Source organism: Excalfactoria chinensis, chromosome 2, assembly GCF_039878825.1.
Source record: "Excalfactoria chinensis isolate bCotChi1 chromosome 2, bCotChi1.hap2, whole genome shotgun sequence".
NCBI lineage: Eukaryota > Metazoa > Chordata > Aves > Galliformes > Phasianidae > Excalfactoria > Excalfactoria chinensis.
In genome coordinates, this window is record NC_092826.1 from 109934521 (window position 1) to 109961319 (window position 26799).

At 34.3% G+C, this 26799-nt stretch overlaps 1 protein-coding gene across 2 annotated transcripts in view; it reads left to right on the forward strand.

Moving 5' to 3' along the window:
• KCNH8 (potassium voltage-gated channel subfamily H member 8) overlaps positions 1–26799 on the forward strand; it is a 154614-nt gene that overhangs the window by 37662 nt on the left and 90153 nt on the right. For both annotated transcript variants that reach the window (XM_072328773.1, XM_072328772.1), the window contains one exon: positions 16417–16650. In XM_072328773.1, the coding sequence (XP_072184874.1) occupies positions 16417–16650 (234 nt within the window). The remainder of the gene's footprint in view (positions 1–16416; positions 16651–26799) is intronic.

The window sequence follows — 26799 nt, forward strand, 5'->3', positions numbered from 1 at the left end:
TTGAAGCTGAGGGAATAATATCTCCTTAGCAAGCAGACCTTAGCAAGGAAAAATGCCCATACCAACCATTCTGAACTATTGTGCTGCTACTGACACAGTCCTCACAATAAAATCCAGTTGAAAAGGGGAGTTTTATTGAGTGACTTAAATAATATTGAGTCTTGAAAACTTGCAGGGATGATTTACTCAGTCCATTAGCCCCTTTATAAAATTCCTAGAGAAATCAAGAATAAGTAGTATTTCATATCCAAAATGTACAGTAGCCTGGGATACCTGTGACTGTGACTGACTGAAACTCTTTCTGACTCAGTGAATATTATCTTTCATGAAAAACAAGAATAGAAAGACTGAAAGACAGATATTTACTACATACTCCAATAATTCTGGCACTTATTAATACACCCCATTTAGGGTCCAAATCCTGCATGCTAGAGCAGTGTCTCAGCTTCTTATTACGAAGGTGGAGGGGGGAGGCTACTGGGGCAAAGACATGCAGTTCTGCCTGTCTAGTTTAGTGGGAAAAGCTGAGAATGGGATCACGCCCTTTCCCTTTTTCTTTTTTTTTTTTTTTTTTTTTTTTCTGGCGTGCTTTTTGTTTGGTTGTTTGGTTGTTTGTTTTTGTTTTTTGTTTGTTTGTTTGTTTTGGGGGGGCGTGAGGGGGACTGGTAGGGAGGAACACAACACAAAAGTCTGTACTTCTAGGCTCCAGGGTGTCTTACAAAATTGTCTGTCCGCTCACAAGGGGTTTCAGACTAATACAAGTTTTCAGTCTTGTCTCAAGCTTTCAGAATTATAAGTGACAATTATTGCATCAGACTCTGAAATATGCCTCTTGATGCCACTCAAGTTTTTACTTATATAGTATATAAACTTGAATTATGCACTGCAACTGAAGACCACTTTGAAACTACACTTAATGGCTGACAAAAGCAAACAAATAATGTTTTTAAGTATGAACTGACAAAGTAAGATATGTAATAAATGCACACTTATTTGGTTGAACAACTCACTTTAATTACATATATTCACATTATTAAATCTAGAATAAATTGATGGCAGTTTCAGATGGTGTACTGTGCTCCTGTTTGCTTCTTCTTCACTTACATAATGGGTAGTCTAAGCACTCAGAAAAGGGCTGCTCTTTGGACTTAGCTACTTGATTAATATCTTAGCTGTAATCACTGCTCTTGCTGCAGGTAACATTAGCATTCCTGTATGTTTCTATCATGTTACTTAGCAAATCTTAAAATAATTAGTAAGTAGTTGTTAACAAAAATGTTTTCTTTTTAGTTAGCACTTATTTCTTTCTATGTGCTTGATAAAACAAGAGGAGAATCCTGTTTTTGATCCAACTCCAGCAAAGTTTTTTCTTCTTTGTAATAATGCAGTAGAGCAACACGTTCCATTCCCTGTAACGTGAAGAAAACTATAAACTTTTCACTGTCTTGAATATCTTCAATCTATGTGAAAGACACAGGATGTGTATTGGTAAGGAAAGCTGCCTTGTGTGATGTATGCATAGCAATGAACAGTTGTTTTATTGGTGAATAAGGCATTTGTCTGTCAGGAGTTTTATCTTCCCATTGCTTTCTTAAATTAGTGTGATTTCTAGCGCTGTTAGTTGCAGAGGTAGATCACAAACAATTCGTTTCCGAGATCTTATACAGTCCACAAACACTAACTTGTTTAGTTCAAAGCAGTTGCAGGCACATTAATGGAAAATGGGAAAGGAAAATCTCTTCATGTAGTAGAATGAAGCAAACAGAAAAATTAAATGAGCAAAATTAGGGAGGAAGGAAGGAACAGAGAGGAGATACTGGAAAGTGGAAAAGAGAAATAAAGAGGAAAGAAGTATCAATCCTATGTGGAATAAAAACAAACAAACAAAAAAACCACATAAAGCAGAAAGCATCCAAAAAAACCCTCTCCCATAAATATAATAATACAGAAGAATTCAGTGATTTATGAGTATTTAGGAAGGCTGAATTCCATTTTGATGTAATTTACCTCTGACCACTGATTCTCAAGAACAAATCAACTATAATTGTTTCTGTGTTTTGATTAGTTTTGAGTTTTCTATTTACTTCAATTCTATTTTTCTGAACTTCTGGTGAAAGAACAGCTGCTAAAATTGCAAAATAATCTTTAATAATCAGGCCTGTGAACTGAGTATTAAACAGCCTGTCTCATTCAAAAGGCCTTGCGTGTTGGTGCACATCAGGTCTGGCAGCACAAATTCATCTACATAAAAATCTCTCTGAAATCTATCAAAATTTGCATTACATCCTTTCTTGTAGAGTCTACATTTGTGATAATGAAATACGTGGCCTTGCTGTCCAAATTCTCCTCAGTTTTTCATCTGTTAGTGTTTTAACAATACTTAAATGGTTGGATGCTTATAGAAGCAGACAATCTAAGAAACTCAGGGAAAGTGTTGATTTAGTTACTGTTGTTTGGGACAAATAATTTGAATTTTTTAAGAAATGGAACCAAGAGTTTATTCATTGTGTGTTTACACAGGGTATCTCAGAAAACAGAAGCAATCCAAGGTAAACTTCATGTAATGCTTTACTGCTTAATGATTGCAAATGTTATTTCATAAGCCAGTTGTAGAAGTCTTTTATCTACTTGAATTACTTTCTCAATGAAAAATCTGTCTATTAGTGCTCTGTTTTAGAAATGCTGCTGGTGTTTCTGTTCATTTAATCTTTATAAACTGTCAGAGTATTAATTTACAAATCAATTTGTGCATTTGATACCATACTTTCTCCCCTAAATAGACACAGGTGTCAAACTTATCAAGAAATAAAAATGTGTGTTTTTAATCTTGTCAGATAATTTCAGATTGACAGCTGAATGTTATTTGTCACCATTATTTTTGTAATAAGAGGAATTTTAGAAAGGAAACAAAATCAAACCAAAAGTAGAAGGTAAATAAGTAGTGTAACTCCTGTTCAAAAAATTGAATAGAACAAGTTATAAAACAGAATGTGGAAGCTTAGAAACAATTTGTATTTGTTGGCAGTAAAGCTAACTGTAACCTGGTTATCACCTTAGTAACATTTTACTTTTTCCCTTTGTTAACAATATTATAATTAAATAAAATAACCGTATTGTGACATTGTAATTTTAAAGTTATTGTTTCTCCTTGAGTCTGCACAAAGAATATTTTTTTATGTGATGTGAATTATTGTTATTTAAATCAGAATATAATTTGCCATCTGCTGAGGAAAGAAGTGTTTGGCTCAATAGAAATACTTTTCTCCAAAGTACAGAAGCTTAATCTAAGTTCTCAAATTTTCATCTGTCCAAAAGTAAGATAAATATATTACTGTCTAATGAGCTGCCCTCCAGATATACTGGAGTAAATGAGATTTAAAGTACATATATTTAAAGATGAAGATGATTAACTTATTTTTGAATGTAGGAAAACATAAATAATGATTAAAATGACATTCATTTTTCCTCATTACACTCTTGTTTTCTCAATGAATCAAGAACAGGAATTCTTGATGCACCTTAAGTAAGGACTTTTCTATAGTTTGTTTAGTTTGGTTTTGTCTTTTTGTTCTATGTTTGAGTAGTAGAACCAACATTTTTTCCATTTTATTTTAATAACACATCTTCAGTGTTCATGCTTCTGACTGCAGAGAAACTTCACAAAAACCCAAAGAGATGTCACTAAACAAAATTCTACTAGGGCATCTGTGCTGAAGGTTTTCAGTCAGTGTTGGTCAAACTGAGGCATCATTGCAGGTAAGAAAGGCATGCAGTTTACCAGAAGTTGCTGATGTTCTCACAGAAATTACCTTTTTAGTACACATTGTTACAGGCAAAATAAGATACATGCAATTTTTAAATTGCAGCAGTTTTCAATCAAAGTAAAAATAAATAAATAAAAAATAGTAATAAGGGGCAATTCAACACCAGTTTGCTCTCTGCTCCTGCATGAATCTTATGAAGGAGTGCAACCAGGATTTACATCTCCAGTAAATAGGTAGCTTGAGAGTTTGTATTTTAGCTATTACATGTTAGTTATGGATGTGCTATCTTTGAATCATTGACAATAGTATTTCATTTTGAGCAGATTAAAATCCCTAATGAAGAATTAGGTTCAAAAAATATGTTTTTTTTTAACTTAAAAAACAAACGAAAACCTCTAAAAAGCTGAGTGAATGCAATAGCTTATATGTATTTTTATACATATCTATTTTATTCCTCCAATCTGTACATCTCTGCTTATGGGCAAAGTACCTTGATATGCTCAGAGGACAGTAAAATCTGATCTAGGCTTTTCTAGCCAGTAAAATTACTACAGTGTGCACACTGCACATGTGTATTAGGCAAAGGTACTGCACAATGTTAAACTAAAACTCTTTAGCAAAAAATATATTTTAACAATTTCAGCAAAATTCATGTATGCATGCTCTGAGCTAGAATGCTGTTCATACTGATTCTCTACAGATTAAAAACTATCAAGAGAACTAATTTGATTTAGAGATGTTTATTCTCACTATGTTCATTATATAAGTCTATCTTGCATCTCTGGGACAGGGAGTAAAGCTAATAATTGGGGCATAACTTTTGTTGTTTTTTTTTTTCCACCTTGTTCCAGGAAAACAAGATTTTGCTATATAATAGTCTGTTCCCTTTCCCCAGAAATAAACTTGGGAACTTGCTGGGTGATTTAAGTATCAAGTTTGTGCTGCCACCCTGCAGAAGAGTCAACCAGAAGCTGTATAAAATCACTGAAGGCATTAGCTTGGCTCGAAGCGCAAGACAAGCAGCTTCACTTGCTATATTCATGCCTCTCAGGGGGAAGATGCCCTTCTGTTCCCCTAGCAAACCAATCCAAGTGTGTGCCTCTTCAGGCCAGGAAAATGTGTTAAGCCTCTAAGAGAACACAAAGCATATTAATGTAGGTAGAGACTTGAAGCAGAAAAGGTGGAACTCTCAATTGTGTGTGGTAGGAAGCGCTGCAGTATAGCAGGAAGAGAACTGAAACACAGTGATTTAAGGAAAGGGTTTATTTATATGTTCATCATGGTGAAATGCAGTCAAGAAGTTAGTGGCTAGCAACTACAAATCCCACAAAATCAAGTGTTAGTTCTCAGAGATAATAGTAAAGGAGCTTCTATAGGAAACTCACTATAATCCTTGTGATTTTTTTTCATTTGTGAATATTTTCAAAGTTTAAAATGAAACAGAAAATGCAAACCCAAAGCAGCAGATATGCAGGCATGTCATCTTGCTTTCCAAACAGGGATGGCTTGGGTGTTTGGGTGAAAGGATCAGGCAAACAAATATCACTGACAAGGTCAGCCACCTCTGTGTCCTAAGGGACGAGGTGCTGAAAGTAGTAGGATACCCGTGGGACATATCCTATGGCTGTGGAACAGTTGTTCAGGTTTTTTTGTTTGTTTGTTTTTTGTCAAGTACACATGAAGAATTTTTGTTAGACACTGAATTTTATTTTAAGAAACAAATGAATGTTATTGTATTTGGACATGAAGAAAAAATAAAAATAATAAAAAAAAAGGTAATTTTCTTATTCTACTTTGCTTTCAGTTACAGAAAGTGAAGATTTACTCATTTTACCAGTTGTTTAGGATTTGCTCAATTAACATCAGCTTCCACTTCAAGTATGAAACAGCATAACTGTTAATAACATAATAATTTCGCATAACATAATACGAAAAATGTTGACGTTAGTAAGAAATGGAGCAAAAACTAATTAACAGAATTTAAAAATCTGAATTATTACATAGAAAATAGATGGGAATGGGAGCAGGGCTAGATTTAATTGAGACATGTTTACCAGTCTATAAGAATGCCTTTAAACTGAAATCATTGCCCACCTTCAGAAATGAAGCTATTAAGAACATGTTCTATGTTCTACCCTCACCCCTTATAGAAGCTGAAATTTGTGCAGATTGTTACTTTACTCGGTTTACTGTAGGCATATAACTGATAGAAGATTGTTTTTGTCATGTTTCTTAAAGACTGAGATAAAACTTAAGATTTAGGACTTTAGACAGAGCTACTTAAAAAAAATAAATAAATCTGAAAGGGAGAGAAAATATTTCAGGAACAAGACGCATTGCTAAATGATTTGAAAGCAGAAGTTGCTAAGTTGATGTGACTGATCATTGCATGCTTTAGTTTAGTAAACTGAAAGAAAAGACAGAAAAAAAAAAAAAAAAAAAAAAAAGACTGTTCATCTCAGATCACTGTTTAATTTAAGTTTGAGTCAAAGTATTATTTCTGTTCTACTTCATTCTTTTGACTAAATCCGGTCCATCCCAGATGGGGCTAACCCACCCTCCCCCTGCAAAAAACAAAAAACAAAAAACAAAAAACAAAAAAAAAAAAAAAAAAAAAAAAAAAAAAAAACAACCAAAAAACACCAAAAAACCCAAAAATACAAAAAACAATACAAAACCCCTTTTCTGGAAACTCAGATTACTAAAACAGTAGTGATACAGTGAGGCCACAATACATGAGTAAATGGATAAACAATAACTTTCAGAACCCTTTAAAACAGTGGACTCCCATAACTGAAACAAGTTGCATAGAGTGCCTCTGAAGAAGGAAATAAAAGGCCTACAGAATGCATTTTGGATGCCTTAATGACATTCATACTATTCCTATCTACTGAAATGCATGTGTGTAGAAGGGAGAAAACATGAATACACTTCCCAGAAATAACACCCGTGTATCATACTTTTGCACACTGAAAAAAAAAAAAAAAAAAAAAAAAAAAAAAAAAAAAAAAGTCAGGTAATCCTGAGAAGTATAAAAGCTTGAGATTTTTTTTTTTAATTTCCTTAATTGACTTTTCCCTGTACAGTCTTTCACAATTCTACCCCTACATTATATAAAATAGTAAAATGAAATATCTTATTTTTGTTAATCTTGTTTTTTTCTAAAGCCACAAAATATACTTAAAATCCTTTTCCTTGAATATTTGATGTGTCATTTTAAACTGCTATATTTCATGTATGTTTTTGAGCTTATGCACTTCTAAAGCAAAGATTACATAAACAAAATATTTTTAAAGGCAAATTAAATATTAATTATTAGTAGTACTTCCAGAAGTATTATTTTTATTTTTAATATGTTTATTGAATGCTTTAAGACATGGAATCTAACAAAATGCAAGCAACTAATATTACTGACAGAAGGATGCCAACTCCACCGACTGATATGAGAAATGAAACAAATAGTAACTAAAAAGAGAACATGAACCAAGACTCAGAAATATGCCTCTATTTCTTCTTTTTGATGGTGTGAGAAGGAGTGGATCTTGTATACTTAAATATTCAAGGCTTTAGAGGGTGAAAAATTAAGGCTTTGGACCTCTTCCTAAGAAAGAACAGATTGATCAGATTTTCCTGAAAGGAGAGGTTCTTGGGCAACTCTCTGAAAGATCTATCCACCTCAGCTGAGGCTGAAAACTATTTGAAAGTATTGTGAAAGGGAAAAGATAAAGGAAATAAATCCTAGAACTCTTATAAAAACAGTGGTAAACATTTATCCCTCTTCTGAATAAGTTCCAGTTTATTACTGTGTCGGATACTGGCCTGTTATTAGTGCTTGGTTGATGAGATAATTCATTTTTTCCAGAAACATACTTTCTTCTTAGTTCTTGCTGTGGCTTCATGACATGACTCTCACACTAGAGTCCATATTAGTACAAAAAACCATATGGCAGAATTCAGATTCTGACATGTTTGTTAAAAGATGATTCTTTTTTGTAATAGTCCTCCATCAACTCCACAGGTTGCTTCCTACCTCAGGCCTGTTTCATCTGAAATAGCTTACACTTGTTACCATACAAAGAATCAACAAGGCAAATCTACCACTTGCTGATGCCTAAGGAAAGAGATTCTGTCCCTCCTCCTTCCACACACTGATCTCCCCTTCTGTTTTGCACTGATGTTCTGCTCACATTTCCTGCAGGTTGCAGCCTGGTGATCTAGCAGGACTTCAACCCAAGTTGTTAGTTGATATCATTATTTTTTAAAAAGCACCTCTTTACTTGGGTTAGTCAAATGAGAGGCATAAAAAATATGAGACTGGGAAAACTTGCATAGAGAAGAACAGAGAATGGAAAAAAAGGAGTGAGTAGGAAGTTTGTGATGGCAAAGAAAATTTAAAAGATAATAAGACTAGCTTGCATACACAGAGGTTTCATATTGGAATGCATATTTAATCACATACATTTATTCTAATGCTAGAAGCTTATTGAGGGAGAAAGACAACAGAAAGATGGAACGAGAAGTGAAAAAGAACTCTCCCAAGTGATCATCTGGGAAGAACAGGCATGGGATTCCTAGAATTGTGGGGATTTCTCCATTGCAATGGTTGACAATGAATAAGTAGTTTTTTAAACTTCTTTTCCTATTGAGCTACACATTTGTCATCAGGACCTGCTCTAAACTTCCCATGGGTTGCTCCCATTTATGACACTACTAGCACTGACTGGGATATCTGAATTAGGTTGCAATGACGTTTTTAAGTACATCTTGTTCAGTCTGTATATACATATATTCCTGGTTAACATGCAAGTTGCCCTGAAAGTAATGCTTCCTGTTTATTTTCATGGAAAATACTACAGACATGAAGAGCACAATAACATTATGTGATAGCATTTATCTAGCTGAGAATTTGTTCTTTTTTTCAACACAGTTACCACTATTACCTATACATTTTGTACAGTGATGAACAAGAGGCATTTCTTTCAGAGCTGCTCTCTACTGAGTACTTAACTTCCTCTTTGTTGTGCACAGTCTTTAGGTTCTCTCTAGGAAAAAACACAGAGTGAGATAAGGAAGGAATGGGCATGGAGTCAGTCTTAAACTAGTGATAGGTGCTTTCCATGAGTCCTCCATCTCTATCAGAGATTTCAGATGCAAGACTGTGAAAACAACAGTATAAGAAAGAATAAGAGCATGCCAACTGTAAAGGAAAAATAATGCAACAGACATTCTGAAAACTGCCGCTGCAGTGCAGGTAAGGGTTATGGGATTTCAAGTAGTAGTCCCATAGCTTTACTAAGACTACCTAAGGCCACTGCACAACATTTATAACTATTTTGGACACAGAACCCATATATCACATGCTTTCTCTGCTTTTGTGAGAGTATTTTTTTTTAATGGGCCAAATTTCACAGTTACTTTCACCTAGCAACTGCAGACTTTGTGAAGTTTTCTTCCAAGACTGTCAGAGTTTTTATTTCTATAGTAAATATTGTACTATTAAGCACAATATGTATAAAAACCCTATTTTTTAGTGTTTACACATATTATGAGAAAATCTGAAATTCAGTGATTTTTCTACACTACAGCATAATCCAGGAGGTCTGACTCCTATTTCATAGACATCTTTTTGTTAGAATAAAAAGAAGCAGCATTCTTTGCTCTTGCCTTCTAAGAATGTCCAAATAAGGAATTAACTCTGTAGTCCCTCACATAAAGGTGCTTTTTGCCATTATTCAAAAAAATGAATGGCATGGGCAGGGACAGATGTACTTATGCAATGTTTAGAGACTACCTACGTGCACATAGTACTGAATGATTCTTCTGATGCCTTTCATGGAGTATTTACTGATATTAATCATTTGCTATTCCTTTAAGAGAGTGTTTAGTCTAGTTTAAACATAAATGAATGAAGACGCCATAGGTTTACCATATGATAGATGTAGGTGCTTATTCTTATAAACACCTTGGAAAAATTCACTTATCAAAATCCCTGTGGGTGGCTCCTAACCCAGTACAGAGATTTCTTTGGCTAAAGGGGAGGTTATTAACACAATTTTAGTAAAAAATAATAAAATCACATAACTGTATAATGTCTTGGGTTAGAAAGGACCTTGGGGTAACCCAGTTGTAATCTTCATGCTATGGTCAGGGTTGCCACTCAGCAGATCAGACTGCCCAGGGACCCATGCAGCCTGGCCATGAACACCATCAAGGGTGGGGGCATCCACAGCTTCTCTGGACAGCCTATTCTGGCACCTATCTACTCTCTCACTGGGAAACATCCTCTTGACATCTAATGTGAATCTCATCTCCATCAGTTTAGAACAATTTTGGTGGCTGTAATACCACACCTTAAGTTACAGAAGTTTGAGAGATAGACCAAGGCATTTTTGCTGATGCCTAGGATACTACTAGTTAAATTGTCCAACCAATTTAAAATCCCTATAAATAACTTTTTATATACAAAGCAATATCTAGAACAGTAAAGAGCTTCCAAATTTGACATTCTATGAATATACAAGGACTTTCATTTTGACATAGTATTGTAATCAGTAATGAGTATCTGCTGGTATCTGGTTAAGTCATTCCCAATTATTTGCTTTAGTTTGGGCTTTGGCACGACAAAGCAAGATTTCCACGTACTTTAATAATAGTCCTGTCATTTGCAGTGTCTTTACATTTGATTCTTGCCAACTTAAGGCAGTACTGATACTGCCTTGCAAGTACAACAACAATTTTTTTTATTTTTTTTTTTAAACATAATGCTTTTTGGTTGAACAAGATGAATTATTTGAAAACAAGATAATGTGTATGTTTTGACGAAGAAAACTGACAGTAATTGCTCTGTTTCCTATCATCACCAATTAGGCTGCAGAATACTTGATAGATGATATCTTTCTAGAATGTAGGAGGTTTAGATTTTGGATCAATTACTGAACACTGGTTTAGTGTTTTCAGCAAGTCTTCATAATGTAAGTAATTTTAATTCAAGCAGCTTTTTGGGGTGTCATGGTTTTGTCACGTTGCTGCCAGTATTCCACATCATAACATCATGTGCAGTATGGATCATTAAAAAGTTCATACTCCAGTTCCGTGGAATAACAACGTCCCGAATACTCAGCTCTCAGAAGAAAACTGTGTATCCCAGAGGACTTCGTGGTCAGAGATAAGTCACGGGAGGAGGACATATATAATCTCACTCCCAGGCTGGAGCTCTCTCGGACTCTCGGAGAGTGGGAAGTGTTCCAGCCATGTTGCCTATTGTTCACAGAAGGCCTCTCGGTTTTCGGGGACTCTCTCTATTTTGTTCAATTTATTGGCCTCAATCATATTGTATTATATTGTGTTATCTTGTATTCCAATATCATATTCAGTAAAATAAGTTTTCCTCCTTAGATTGCTGCCGCTGTTCTCTTTTCCCGTTCCCCTTTTCCCTTCCCTTCCGGGCTGGGGGCCCTACAGGGCAGCTGCCCGTCACAGGCACAGGTAGATCTAGGTAACCCATGACAGGGGGCTAGAGGAAAGAAAGGAAAAATTGTATTCTTTGACTGGAAAATGAAAATAACACTAACTACAGAAATGCCAAAGATTCATAAGCTAACATTAATAGGCCTAGTTTTCTGTGGAACTAATGAAACTTAAGGCTCTGCGAGGTGTTGTGCTTCTTCTTTAAGTTCTCCAAGGTTCAGTTCAAGATAACTTTAACATCACTCTCTTCCAGTGACTAATTTTCTTTTCCTGATACAATAAATTGTACATATCATTTTGTTTTTTTCCTAAGGTAACAAAAAAGCCAATGACTGTACTGTTTGTCATGGTTCCATGGTTTTCATTATCAGTATACCACATCATAAAATTATGTAATACACTGGGAGTTAAAGAGTTAATGCCCCAGTTCCACAGATCATGGGTAGTTCTGGGTATTTGGTTCTCAGAAGAGAACAACTACTTATTCTACATACTCCACAGGACTTGTGTTGTTATGTTTCCATTTTCTGTTCAGAGTGAAAAATAAAACTTTTTTGTGTATCATGAGGCATGCCCTATTTCCCTTCTGCCCAGCTAGACATCTCACCTCAGCATTAAAGTTAGGCCTTCAGTCTCTCAGACAATTTCCCCATTTTATTTAAATAGCTTCAATTCTAATTATATTGTATTGTAGGGTATTGTAGTGTGTTATTTTGCCTTCTGATGTCTTATTCAGTAATTAGTTTGTTTCTCCTCTGATCATTGCTGCTATTTTGTTTTTAGGTCCATGTCCTTACACTTTTTCCTTTCCTGGATCATGGATCCATGGGTCCTCCCACACCATTAGTCACAGTATCACACTAAACCAGCCTGCAAACCATAGACAGCTGTGTACTTAAATCTGTATTCCTCACTGCAAGGAAGTCACAGATGTTTGGACTTCATTGACTGTACTCCTTCTCTAATCTAAAATCTGAACCAATGGTGGTCCAACTTATGACCATTTTATGCCAATGATCTCCTTGAGCCTTTCAGTTTTCTCATACAGCTTTGTTGCTTATTAGAACCTTCTCTTAAATTAGTAGATCTAAACTCAGCTTAGTTTTTTACAATTTTTAATGGAGAGGTAACTTCATTAAGTAATTTCTTACGTCTTCTTCAGGCATGCACTTCATTTTTCCATTAAGGTTAGTCTCCTTGTTTATTCAGAAACATTTTCCTTCAGTTTTCAACTTTTTGTTTATTTGTTTTATTTAAAATGAAGATCATTCTCACTCAGAAACCCATTACCAAATGATCTTGTTTTTTGTTTTAAGGTGATAACCTAATCACATCTCCAACCATAACTTCATGACATTCCCTTTCAGTGCAAAAGAAAAAGTTTTTCTCTCAGGCTTTGCTCAAGAATACATCATTAGTGAGCCCTATTTTGAGTTGATTGGAATTATTTTGATTTAGGAGGAAGCCACATTTCAGAAAGTGTAAGTGTCATTCTTTCTTACAGTCAGTAACTCAGTATAAAATTCTAGCTTTTCTGAAAAAGGCAGTCCCTGGACACTGTTCATCAGTTTCTGAACCATCTCATGACATAACTTATATGAATTTGCCAGAAGAACAATCTTGGAACTTACTTCATTTTCCACAGCATCATTTTATATTAGTGTTGCTTCTCTAAGAATACTGAATGCAGAAATTCTTTCAGCTTACTGAAAACACATTTCATTGGAATAGGCACATAGGAGTTTACTTCATCATCCTTTAAAATTAACAAGGTTTTATTTTAATTTCAGGGAATCAGAAGAGAGTATATGAACTGCTTAAAGGTTCCAACCAGTCACCTTTACCAATGGAGCCCTAGTGATGCACTGGTTTCTTTACACTGTCTACAATGATAATAGAGAAAAATCAGTGATAACTCCTTTTGCCTGGAATAATAGTAGACTTTTTCCAATTCTGTAGTGTCTGTGTTAGCCTCAGGTTTATGAATATAACTTCATTCATTGCAAGGGACTTATTTTCTTTTGTTATTTTCCCTTTATGTTTCATAAGTACTGTAATATGTAAAATTGGAATGGTAGTTGGCTGTGCTTGGTTGCACAAGTAGACAGATAGATGTTATCTTCAATCCGTGAGAAGATGACATGCAGAAACCATCTGGAGTTTGATGGAAAAGAACAGTTACAGGAACAGGGAAAGCACAACAATAAGATTCACAGCAGACAGAGCTACTCTATTAAAGAAGAAAACCTTTTTGTCTTTTTTTTTTTTTCTAAGTAAGATGACAGTAAGATTTATCAAGGGAGTGCTGAGTTTAAATGTAACATGGCATCATTACAGTCACATAAATTGTGTGCATTAATTATGAAGCAGAGAATTGCATAATAACTTTTTCCTTTAGTTATCTCAGTTCTAAAACACCGTCATGGGATTTTTAACAAGCCTGTCCCTCTGGATTGTATAGTACATGATAAGAATTTGGTCTGTTTCTTAGGTTACAGTTTTTGAGCATCTGAATAGTCACCAAAAAAGGGCAACTCTGTGCCAGCATACAATTGAAAGTGAAGCTAACACAGTTCTGGTTTGTCTTACTTAATTGTCTTTAAATTTATGCTGTGTATCTGGTAGAGATTTCTGGGAACCATATGAGTCTTCTGTTGATCAATGTCCTATCTACTTCAGTATGTCCTACTTCCAAAGACAATACATGCATGCAAGCTCCTAATATTCATTCTCCTTACAAACTGTTGTTTCTTATTATTATTACAGAAGCGTGGCAAACTACTGTATATATTCTGAATATATATGAAATATACTGAATACATTCATATATACTGAATATATATGAAAAAAAGGGTCACTGCTATGTTACTATCCTTCATTGCAAATATCTTACTGTTCAAAGATAAGCAAAAGTGCTGAAGTCTAGTCTATATATTTCTGATATATTCTATTCTAAATAAAATTTCATTTTCCCTACTCTGAATTTTAAGATCTAGCAATCGCTGCAGAGCACTGAACTAAAATTAGTCTTCCAAGACTTACCAGATACATTCTGAGTTTAATGGAAATATTATTTCTTATTCTAGACAGCTTTAGTTTTTAAAAAGTAAATTGTTTTCTGTTACAAAAGTTAAACTAGCCAAAACTTTTCTGGGTTTTCTAGATGTTAATGACAGACATTTGCCCATCTTAAGTTTTTCATAGAATAATATACTTAGTGAACTCCAGTGTATTCTTGTTCATAATGATATTCAAACAGTTTTACATCCACAGAGCATCTTCCTACCCCTTCTGTCCTTTTAGTTTTCCATGTTATGTTTCTTGTATTTCACAATTAAAGTAATGGTAGCACTTAAAAACAAACAAACAAACAAACAAACAAACAAAAAAAACAAAAAACAACCTTTACCATTACATGAATACATCTTAAACAATAAGAAATTAAGAAGTAAATTAATTTAGCTACAAATGCACTAGGGATGTAGAATCTGCAGGTCTCACACTGTAACGCTATCATTAAATTGCAGTGCAAGTATATGATTTTATTTCTTCTGGCAGTGTGGGGATTTAGTTTTGTGTTGACGGGGGAAGCAGTATGTCAATGTATGAATGGTAATGATACTTCCTCCCTAGTTAGGTAAATAAAAATGACAGGTAAAGTCAAGTACTGCACTGAACTAGAATGTGTTTTTAAAATATGTATTTGTTAAAGGAGCAATATCTATTTTATTTTAACAATCATTTATTGAAAGACTTTAATTAGATTTGAGCCAAAAGTGAGCAACAGATATTGTCTTATGAGCAAATAAATCACTTAAACTTAAGTATTGTCTTAAAAATACTGAACAACATTGGCCATAGTATTTATTTCCTTGGGGAATTAAAGAGTAACAGAGCTGAATCTGATGGAATTTCATGGGTGTAGAACACTTGTTCTGCAAGTCTGAAACAGATTAATTTTTGTGCTATTTTATTTATGTATCCTGTATATCCCCTCTCCATTCATGAATAATATATCTCTATATGGAGATTAGACATAGCAATCTGATTTTTTTCATTAAAATAGTCCTTTTTTTTTTTTCCTATTCAAATTTATACAAATTTGTCAAAATAAAAAACAAACAAACAAACAAAAACTAGCTTTACTAGTATTTCCCCTTAATACATGTGCAAATCCATATGCATATAATTTGAAGATATGAGCAATATCTGTCTTGGGCTGTTCTTTGTAGCAAGTTGTAAGGTAAACATTCCTGAATAAACAGTACACAAAAAATATTCTTTCTATCCTCATTGTGAAGTGTAGACGGATTCCTTCTTTCTTTTCTTTTTAAGAACTTATCTGGAATAAGGGCTCTTCACTAATTGAAAAACAATGTACAGTGCTAGAACTCTAGATTTAAGTTGAGGAAGAGGATTTCTGGCACAAAGCAAAGACACTTCCACAAGGTATAGAAATGAATTGTTGTGCTGCAAAATTTGTATAAAGATATGAACTGAAGTTAGAAATGCATTTTTTGGTGACTGATGTCAAAATATCATTCTTGAATTTATCGTATGTTGGTTGCATTTTAAATGCCATTGAACAATATAAAATGCATTAAGGTTTGAGAGAGCTATGACTCCCTTGTGCTATATGAAGAAATAATAATGAAGCTTTGGGAACAGCTGATGGTGCTTTTGAATGAAATCTTTCCCCTTCCCCTCACAAAAATGTCTACACAGAAGTCTAAAAAGATTTCATATAGCCCGATATTGTATTTTGCCTTAATTGTAAGGATTTCTTTGCCAAATTACATGGAAGAAATTAGTTTGAGTGTCACTCAAAGTCATTCTTAATGTATTTAGCTTTTTTTTTTTTTTTTTTTTAAGCTAACCTATCTGTCTGCTCAGCATGAGGACGAGTCTGAGTGGAAGCATAATGTAGTACCTTTGAAACTTCATTTCTATTCTACCCAAATGTTGTCTGGATATGTTAATATCCATCTTGGAGTTAATCATAAATTATTGCTTAAGAATCCAGTGAGGCTTTATAGTACATGAGAAAACATAATGTTTGCAGACAGATGGGATTTTTTTAATATGTGTGTCTATTTGTGTCTTTCTACAAGTTGAAAGAGGTATTATGTCAAATGACATTGAATTCAGACAGTAATTCCTATTTTACTTTTATGTTCTTCTACAGATAGTAACTTCATCCTTGCAAATGCTCAGGTGGCTAAGGGATTCCCTATTGTTTACTGCTCAGATGGCTTCTGTGATCTTGCTGGATTTGCACGAACTGAAGTCATGCAGAAGAGCTGCAGTTGTAAATTTTTACTTGGTGCTGAAACAAGCGAACAGATGATCCTCCAGATTGAGAAATCCTTGGAAGAAAAGGTAGAATTCAAAGGTGAAATCATGTTCTATAAAAAGAACGGTAAGTTTTTCTTTCCTGTTTCATACTTGTCCCAAAAAATGAAACTTAGCATTAACCCATATAAGTATGTTGTACACATTTCTATTTAGATATTTTGTATATGTGTAATCAGACATATGGGATCAGTTTCGAATGCATTTGGGTACACATGTCATTATGATTATATTATTAGTATTACTGATTTTATATACCAGTATATCAACTGATATGTTAACTCTCCGACGAGTTATTAAGCTGTGTAGAAGAAGAAATTCAGGGCCCTGTACTGTATTGTGTGACGCTGCATATCATTGCTTAGTATGACACTGTGTTTTCTTACACTGAAATCCTCATACCTTACTGCTGAAACCCTAGTTCAAAAACTAACATTTACCACAATGTAGGTAGTGAGTATGTAAATATTTCAGTGCAATAATTCAAATGATCAGAATTTTGACAGATCCGAATGATAAATGCAATATCAATTATTTTCAAAAACACGTGTGTACTATGTGTAGAGTTATATTGATGTATGCATTGCCACATAAAAGATTATGAGCACTGAGCAACTCTGTAGACTTCAGTAAATTTTGAGATGCAGTGCCAAGTCAGCCTTGGAAGTACATGATGTACACTCATTAGCTTGCTTCATTGTATCAATTCCTTTCAATGTACCTATTCTGTAAGTGTTGAAAGTGTCATTATTCATGTACTGCTGGCCACAGGTGACTTTGAGAGATACTGATAGGACTGTAACCACTCCAGTGCTGTAGGAACCTTTTAGCATACTTGATGATCCACAGGCTTACTAGATCCACTGGTGTTTGCCGAGTACCATCTTATGTTCTATTTTGAGGCTAGATTTGTAGAGATATGTTTAGGCCTTGTTTTATTGTCTTAAATCCTATTTATGTCTTTGCTAATGATACTTTACCCTCTTGAATGTTATTATTATAATAGTAACTACTTTTTACGGTTCTTTTCTAAAAGTAATAGATATATAGTACCAAGAAGTTAGGCAGTGATTTAGAGTGTTAGGAGAAAGCAGCCCCTCTTACCCTGACTAATACAGAAGATGTAAATCTTGCATAGTTGGCTTGTGTTTATGACTACTATTTTTCATGGTGTTAAAGTTATTTTGAAGATGTCTTCTTTGTTGTTGTTTTTGGATTTTTGTTTGTTTGTTTGTTTTGTTTTGTTCTATATAGAGACTCATAGCTCCTTAAACTCATTAACACATTTTTCAGGAAGTTTATTATTAAAAAAAGAAAGAAAAAAAAAAAAAAAGAAAAAATGTTTCTAATCTCTGTATCATGTCTGAATTTAAGAAAAAAAAAAAAAAAAATCCTGTCCTGTAATGATGGCTGGGCACATTGAGAAGATATTTCAATGAATGTAAAGAAAAGAAGCAAAGCCATCACATTTGTTTCATTGGCTTGGTTCTGCAGGAAAAATTGTGATTCCTTTGCACTGCAAGGGTTGCTTGAAGCATTTAGTAGACATGATTAATACAGGTACAAAGAAATTTCAGGTCAATTTACTTAGTAATTAAGCTTCTGAAACATAGATAAATAGGATAAAAGAAATCCCACAATCCATTCTAGTTATATTCCTGTTTATAATTTGACTGGAAGACATTCTGAGACTTATTCTGATTTTGAATAAATTTCCCTGAGCTCCTATTGTATTTTTTTCATGTATTTCTATGCTATTGGAAGCAGAAATGAGTAGGTATTAAAATGAGACTATTCTTGAATAAAAGCAAAATTTATCTCAAAAATATTCCTTTCTTTTTCAACAGAGCTTCATAGTGCAGACACCAAATTTGGTAAATCATACATTTTAGCTGAATGATTTAAGAGTTTTTTTGTTGTTTTTTTTCACAATAGAAATTGAAGCTCTGAAGCCATTAGATTTATTTGACATTGACAGGGAGAAAAAATAAAGAAATGTAATTGTTACAGACATGTCTGTTAACAATATTTTAAGACATAAGAACTTTGAGACGGCCCCACGATGAATGAATATTCTTGAGTCTTACAACATGCTGCAAATAATTTTAAAGGGTTTACTGCCCAGTGTGCCAGGAGCAAAGATCAGTGGAAGACAAGAAAATAGAGTAACATGTCAGTGTTCTGCTATGACTTTAGGATATCATTGTGAAGCTAAGTGTCTGACTTTAGCCCACTGTTCAGGTACAGCCCTACTCTATAGGCCTAGCTAAAAGATCAAATAAATACTGTTGGGGATAATAACAGACACAGATTTGGAGACAATGCTGAGCACACTGCATTGACTGAAACAACCCTGAGCACATGCCTTTTAAACTTAATAATGAGCACAATATTAAAATAAGAAAATATGAGAGAAAAGTATGTATGTACAAAGGAGCTTATTCCTGTTTTCCTTCTGGATTTGATCTAAAATGTAGACACTAAAACTTTGTAAATAAAAACAGATTTCTTAAGTGTGCATATCGTTGTATGGGAAAGAAATGAAAATTTCCAAAGTTGAATATGTGTGTTGATTGTTTTTTAATAACCACACTTCTCAACATTATGAGTTTGATTTCAACTCAATTTAAAACTGATTCAGTTTCTATCATTAAATTAGGTTATTTATTCTACACAAGTAGTGACCCAAGTTTGGGATATAATGATCAAACTAGTTTTCAACTGAATTTAATAAGTTTAAGTACAGAGCTTTTAACAAGTACTTATCTCTAGGAGCTGCAATAGCACTTCTGCTCAGAAATTGTTAGGAAAGTGACTGCTGGTACCTATAGGAACTATAGCATTCCATGTGCAGTTTCATAGGAGTTCCAGACTGTGTGAGCAAAACTAGCATGCAGTAATTTGGGTAGGGAGCTGAATAAGGAGGGGGAAGAACTATAACATTTTATTGTCTTGATCATTTGGTTTGGGATCATAACAGGAGGGTGATCTTCAATTGTACTTTCACCTAACTAGAAAACAGTCCTCCTGGAACTGTGACTTTTCTCTGTGTGTTCTGTTGTCATTCTAGCAAATCTTCATAATGGCAAAAAATGGCTGTGCCTTCCCATGCTGACTAGTTTTTGCCTGTTAGAACAAAGCAGTATTAGAACTGCTGTCAGCAGCTTCAGAGATGTCTTTTGGAAATCCTACTCAACATATAACTTTTGTTATGTTTTTAGTATACATTTCAGTTTTTTTTATTCAGTTTCTAATTTTTATCTTTTAGTTACTGTGCTTTCTGCAAACAGGAAAAATGACTATTAAAAGACAAGGAATTCTGCGATTGTTGCCTTCTTCAGAAAGTTTTAAATGGTATATATTTGGAGTTGTTTTTTTAATATAATTGTCTCTCTTAGATATATGCTTTCTTCAAAACACCTACAACAGATTGAGTTGTCAATTATGATAACAGAAATGCAAAATAACCTCTTTAAATTCCAATAACTTGTCAGAGAGATCTCATTCTATGCATCTCCATTCTAGAATAATCTGAGAGCAGATGGACACTTCACTAAAGAACTGCATTTAAACAATCACTTTTTCTCCCTGGCAGACCACTGAAAAATTTATTAACAGCAAATGCATACAATTAAATAAGATCTTCATGATTCCCCAAACTGAAGTATGTACAAGCAGCAGATTGGATTCTTTCAATTTCTGTTACAGCCTAAGAGGATGCTACAACAAACCTTATAATCACTGGCTTAGTTCAGTTTAAGCTGTCCTTCTTCAGCTACTGAGAAGGTCATACCTTGGTTCCATTTCAACCCATCAGTCTAATTTCCTGTCTCAGAATTGTCCATAGCCTTTTAAAAGTTCTTACACACACGCACGCTTGTGACCTGTGGTAATCCTACAGTCTTCTTTCATAGAAAAGAAATCTAGTCTTGTGAATATGTAATTTGTGTGAAACAATATGTAATCAGTAATGTCTACTTTTGATTTATGGATTTCTGAGAGGCTGCAGTGTGGTGTCCATTGTGTCTGTGTCCTGCTAGCCAGAAACAGGGCTGTTGTTTCTGGATAACTAAACATTCCTGCTGTAATAGGAAATGAGCAAGTAGGTGTTGCAGGAATCGCCATTACAAATCTCCTTAGGACCTGACAGCATGATGAGCTGCCTTCATCGCAGAGATTTATGGGACATGGTGTTGTCTCCTACCTGTAAACTAGTTTAAGCACTTCCTAAGATATGTCAGGCCTTGTAGCTCCTGTCCTCTAAGGGTTTGGTAAATTGCTTGTAAAATCAAGAAGATACAAAACTAAACTTAATTATTTAATTCCAAGACTCAGTGCAATTAAACCAGGATATTTTGTATTTTCTTATTACTGTTTCAAAAAGAGAGCTCTGAACCAACATCTTATTTCAGATGAGTGGAATATAGAGTATAGAAAGAATATGAGTATAGAAAGAGTGAAAGCCTCACTGAGTTAGTTACTGGATACCATAGGGCAAAAGGTCATTAAGGCAATAGTGTAACAGTGTTATCAGATAAGCAGCAATCATAGTCACAGGCAAATGAAATAAACCTTAAGACAAGACATCATCTATAGCATCTACCATGAGTGTACTTGAATAAGATAGTTACAGTAGGTCAAAGACTCCATGCAGTAATTGTGTTTTTTATGTGATATACGTAAAGCAAATAAAGATTTTTTGGGGGGTACTATGAGCATAATTTTATTTAAAAATAAAGAAAATGAATACATTTTAAAGAAATTTAAGCATAATGAGTTTTCCTTGAAATTTTTTATTATGTACAAAAAGTATTGTGCTCTTTGCAGAAATGGTATCCTTTTTTCCAACAAGAAGTTAACAGTATATTTTTAATTTGAACTAACTTTCTTCTTTAGTGGTCTCTTGAATTGCTTTTGGGAAACATGAAGCCTAGCAGATAGAGAAGAGGCATATTTGGTTGAAGAAAATTTAAATTTTCTGTGTAGAAACATCAATTTTCTGCTGATGTCTTGTTACTAATGTACAGGAAGTCCCTTGACAAGTTGTTTGGCAGGAGGGTTCCTAGAAAAGTGACCTCAGCACTGTTCTACTTTGGAATGTGGCCTAAAAACAAGCAAGTTGAAATCTTTTGTGGTTGATTTGCACGCATTATCTATAGTACAAAGTAAAGGAAAGGTGAGGGAAAATGAAAAAAGCAAGTAACACTAAGAAATGAATCTGATGGTGATGTCTAACAGCAATTACATGACCCTTCAACAATAGCTTGTACCTTTATTTAAGCATCTTTTTTTTTTTTTTTTTTTTTTTTTTTTTTTTTTTTTTCCTTCCTTCTTTCCATATAGCTCAATAATAAGGTGATAGGAAGTGTCAGTGATTTTAGGGAAGCCTTTCTTTTAAAAAGCAGTGTAGTTGTGCCTATGTAGCCAGAAGCCAAGTACTCTGTTTTCATATAACAGAATTTTAGCTCCTTTTCTCTGCTAACATTTCATATTTGAAAACGTAATGTATAGCCTTGAAGTATGTGGACTTTACAGACAGTTTAAGCTTTGCTGTGAGAGAAGTAGAAGGGGAGGATGAGGCAGGTTTCAGTACTCTAGCTCAGACTGCAGAGTCTTTAGTGAAACCATCATTGACAAAACCCCACGTGTTACTGCTGTTTACTGACTGACAGTGCTGAGACTTTATTTCGGTGGCACTCGTCATGAGATTGACTAATAGTTTTTTTTTTTCAATAGCAGTATGATTTATAAAAAGCATACTTATTCTCCCAGAAAAGTTTTGTTCTCCCAGAAGCATGCTGATAAGTAAATAAATCTGTGTAAGAGTTTCCTGTTGCTGATTGCATTGTTACAGAGTGATAGGTCTCTTAGTGCTTTCAGATGCTTACTGCTTAGTGTTTCCACACAAGCACTCTGGGCTTCCAGTTCTAAATGGTTATGCTATATGCACTGCTTATTTATTTATTATTATTATTATTATTTTAAGATATAGTTAATTATACCACCTTTTACACATACAAGTAAGAAGAAATTTAAGTATTTATCTTGTTGCGGGATCCTGGATTCAAACAACTTGCTCTTCACTTCAAATTTTCTCATATTTTAAATCAGATTCAGCAAAACTCGGCTTCTGTTCCCAAGCTTCAAAATGAGTTAGGCATTGTTTGATTAAAGAAAGAAAAAAGTACCATCTCTCCTGATGTCACCTGCCTCCCATGTGCTGACACTTCCCTAACTTTTCATGATCTTCAAAGCCCTTTATGGGATCATGCTGCAGAATGTAATTACTTCCTCTTCTGTTTAGAATTTCATTGAATTCTTTCAGCAGCTTTACAGTTTTTTTGGTATAGTGGCAGGTGGCTCATGTTAGCACTGTCTATTGAACCCCATTACTGCTTTGGCTTGGGGAACTGCAGAAGCAATGTGATTTTATAGAACAGTTAAGTAAAGAAAAGGTTAAACTCTACACTTTCCAAATGGCAGGGATGCTGTAATTCTTCTCAGTGTGCAGGCGTATAGTTTGTTTACAGCATGTGCTCACATGGATTCAAATAGTGAACAGGGAAGATTAATCCTCTCTACAGCGTTACATAATTCTACAGTGTGTGTTTCAAAGCCCTTCTGCATAAACCCCTAAAACTGGTAGGAGGGTGATGTTAATCCAGATCTGTGACACAGCCCCTTAGCAGTTCTCAGTCTTGTCCCCTTCCTTCTAGATAGGTACTGGTGGGAACAAAGTCAAGAGCAGACTAAGAGTTTTAAATTATAGTCTCAGCAGAAAATCCTCAAACATGACTGAAACAGCTGATGAATATTTACTGGAAAAAAAGATAAAAAAACCATCAGTGTGCCCCTATGGCCAAGAAGGCCAAAGGTAAACACTGGAACAAGTTGCCTAAGGAGACTGTGGATGCCTTGACCCTGGATGCATTCAAGGCCAGGCTGGATCTGATTCTGGGCAGCCTGGTCTAGTGATTGGCAACCCTGAACATAGCAGGTGTGTTGAAACTAGATGACCATTGTGGTCCTTTTCAACGCAGGCCATTGTATAATCGTAACATCTTAGAGTGCATCAAAAAGAGCATGGTGTGCAGGTCAAGGGAGTGGAGAACTATCTATCAGAATACCGCTTTCTCCAAGTAAAACTGTGTTATAAATAAGTGTTAGAAATAAGCACTAAGCTGCAAATGGCTCCTCTTCCAACTCTGGAGACCTCCCTTTCTGCAGGTTCAAGGCCTTTTGTTCCTAGAAACTGCCATTGTCAAAGGCACCAGAAACAGGACCATGAAGACACAAATTTTGTCATCTTTGAAACTACTTTTTATAAGAATAAAATAACAAGCTCAAAAGCATAATAACTACAATTGAAGCCATGATTGTGTTCAGATAAATGTGGGATATATCCCCTCCTGATGTCAGAAATATCAGACAAAATTTAAAAAATATTGGGCAGCTTAGAGGGAGGAAGAGGGGAGTGAGAAAAAGATTGTGCATGAATACATTTGTTTATTTCTTTGTTTTTCATGTATATGTTTGTTCATATGTATGTACACACTTATACAAGTCGTTGTGGCTTAAGAATTTTATTTATTTATTTATTTATTTATTTATTTCCCCAAGGAACAAACATACGCTCCTCAATAGACTAAGAGAAATCATATTTACTGCTGTGGTTAAGTCTACATTTTGAACAATGAACTCTTAAAATCCATAAGGAATGAGCATTGTCAGTCATAAACACAGTTCTAACAATAGATTTCAAACATAGAGAAATCAAGGGAAAGACTTTCTTCATTTTGGGATTGTGCAACTCAAAATAATGAAAAAAAAACAAACAGATTTTATTTGAAGAGAGCGAAGATTAGGGTCTTCAGGAAGGATTGAGCATGATATTTTCTGAAACAGTCCATTGATAGAAACTGAATAAACCATATTTTGTTTGGATTTCTCTCTCTCTTTTTTTTTTTTTTTTTTTTCCCAAACCTGCTGAATATATTGTATGATTAGACTTACAATTATTACCAAATAGCAAGAAAATTTTAAGGCAAGATTTTAATGCTTTATCTATTAGATAATTAATTATATAATTGCATTTCCTTTATACAATTGTAATAATAAACTGCCTTTCCTAGGAGTTAGCTGACAAAAGTCAAATACCTTTCAGTATTACAAATATAACAGAGTAATGAACTTTGGCAGTGGCAGGAAAATAAATTGCAGACTGCTACTATTAATGCTAGTATTATTGATGCCTTGCATTTAAATAGAACACATTTCCTTGGCTTCACCAAGTTTTTAGATAATCCTGTGTATTTTGCTAATTGTTATAAATGTAATCTGGTAAATGTATTACATCAGGGAAGTACTTATCTGCTTAAATGCATTTTTCTTTTCTAATCTGGATGGAGATAGGGAAAGGAAATTAGAGCAGACAAAAAGTAAGCAGCACACATAAGGATAATGAATGTCACATGGGTTTAATAGGCACTGCTTAGCTTCTCTGCTTTTGCTCAATGAAATTGCAAACATAACTAGAGGATTTTGAGACAAAGAATTTCTTTAAGTAGGGAAGATAGTAGGAAGTAGATATGAAAGGAGAGATAGGAAAGCTGAGTAAAGAGAGCCAAATGTTGTTCATAAATTAGCATAAAATGTGTACAGCACGCTGGGGGCTACATATAAATAAATTAGTAAATAAAATTCAGAGAACATCAAAATTGGAAAAGTCACATACTAAGACTAGGAGCCACCAGGACAAAGATGCTCTCTCTCAATCTCCATATAAATAAATTCAGACTTTGAGGTGGTGAAGTAACTTTCTCTGCCTATAACAGCAAGTTTGTAGCAAGGCAAAGATTGGAGGTTGCTGTGCTGTAGAGTGTTTCCTCAGAAAATGAACATTTTTCCCTTTCCTCCTCATGGGAGTAATGGCAGAAGAATAACATCCTGGACAATATGACATGAGTAACTGAGTTTCCTGACAGTAATTGGAATGGGATGAAACTGGGCACTTAGAGTAGAAAACATGGGGAAAGGCCTTTCACATTCTCTAGTGAGACTTGACAAATTTAAGAGACTTCAAACGTATTCCATCACCTATACACAGATGTGCAGGGATACCTTTAATGGGAGTATCTAAATCACTAGGCAACTCTACACAATTAATTGTTATGTATTTATTCATAAGGAATTATATATTTTTTTTGCCTTGTTTTAAAGTATTTTAACAACTACATTCCGGCTACCAGGTTCTTGGGATTTCTGGTTTGAGACTTTTTGAAATAGATTAAATTGACTCTTAAAACTTTCAAGGAAAGCTTCTTGGCCACGTGTACTTGAGCTTTGTTTCTACAGCCATGAAAGTGTTAGTGAAAGCTATCAGTGACTACAAGCATCAGTTAGGGGATAGACCATATGTTTTCTTGTTAGTTTTCTTGCAATATTGTCAGACCAAAGACTGTCACCAGGATATAGTATATAAGCTGTCATCAACAGTAGCATACTTCAAGGAAAAATTAATAGATTTTTTTTTTTTTTTTTTCAGTACATGCATGCCATTTCAGAAAAAAAAAAAAAAAAAAATATATATATATATATATATGGAGAAGAATGAAATGCTTACTTGCTTAAAGTAGCAAAACCTTGTATTAACAGTGTTAATTGACCAGTGTCAGAGTTTTGATATTTAAGAGTGAAAGTGATCTAATTACAACTCTGCTTTCTCTTCCAGCTACATTCCCTTTTTTATTTTTATTTTTAGTTCAGTCACCTTTTTTCTAAGAATTGTTTCCTTCTCAGCTCTCCTCAACAAAATTTTGATGCCTTGTCAAAATGACAAAACATTCAAAACAAAGTGTTATCAGTAATGCTGGAATATTTGGATGAGCTAACCAAAGAGCCACCTTAGTTTACCCATACAATGTCTTTGGCATTCTGCTGTCAGTCTTGGAGTGACAGCCACCTTCTGTGGTGGAAAAGGGAAAATGATCCTGCTAAAACTTCTCTGGTAAAGTAAAATAAAGCATCAACTTTATTTTGCTAACAATTAGTAATTCTGTAAGTGAAAGAAGACTGTTTTGTAAAGATGAATATTTACCACCAATCCTATTGTCAAGGTATTGCTGTTATATATGTGAAAACAGTTTTATCTTTGTCTTTTAAATAACAAACCCTGGAAAAAGGGACATGGTAATATTTTTGTTCTTGATTTGCTTTT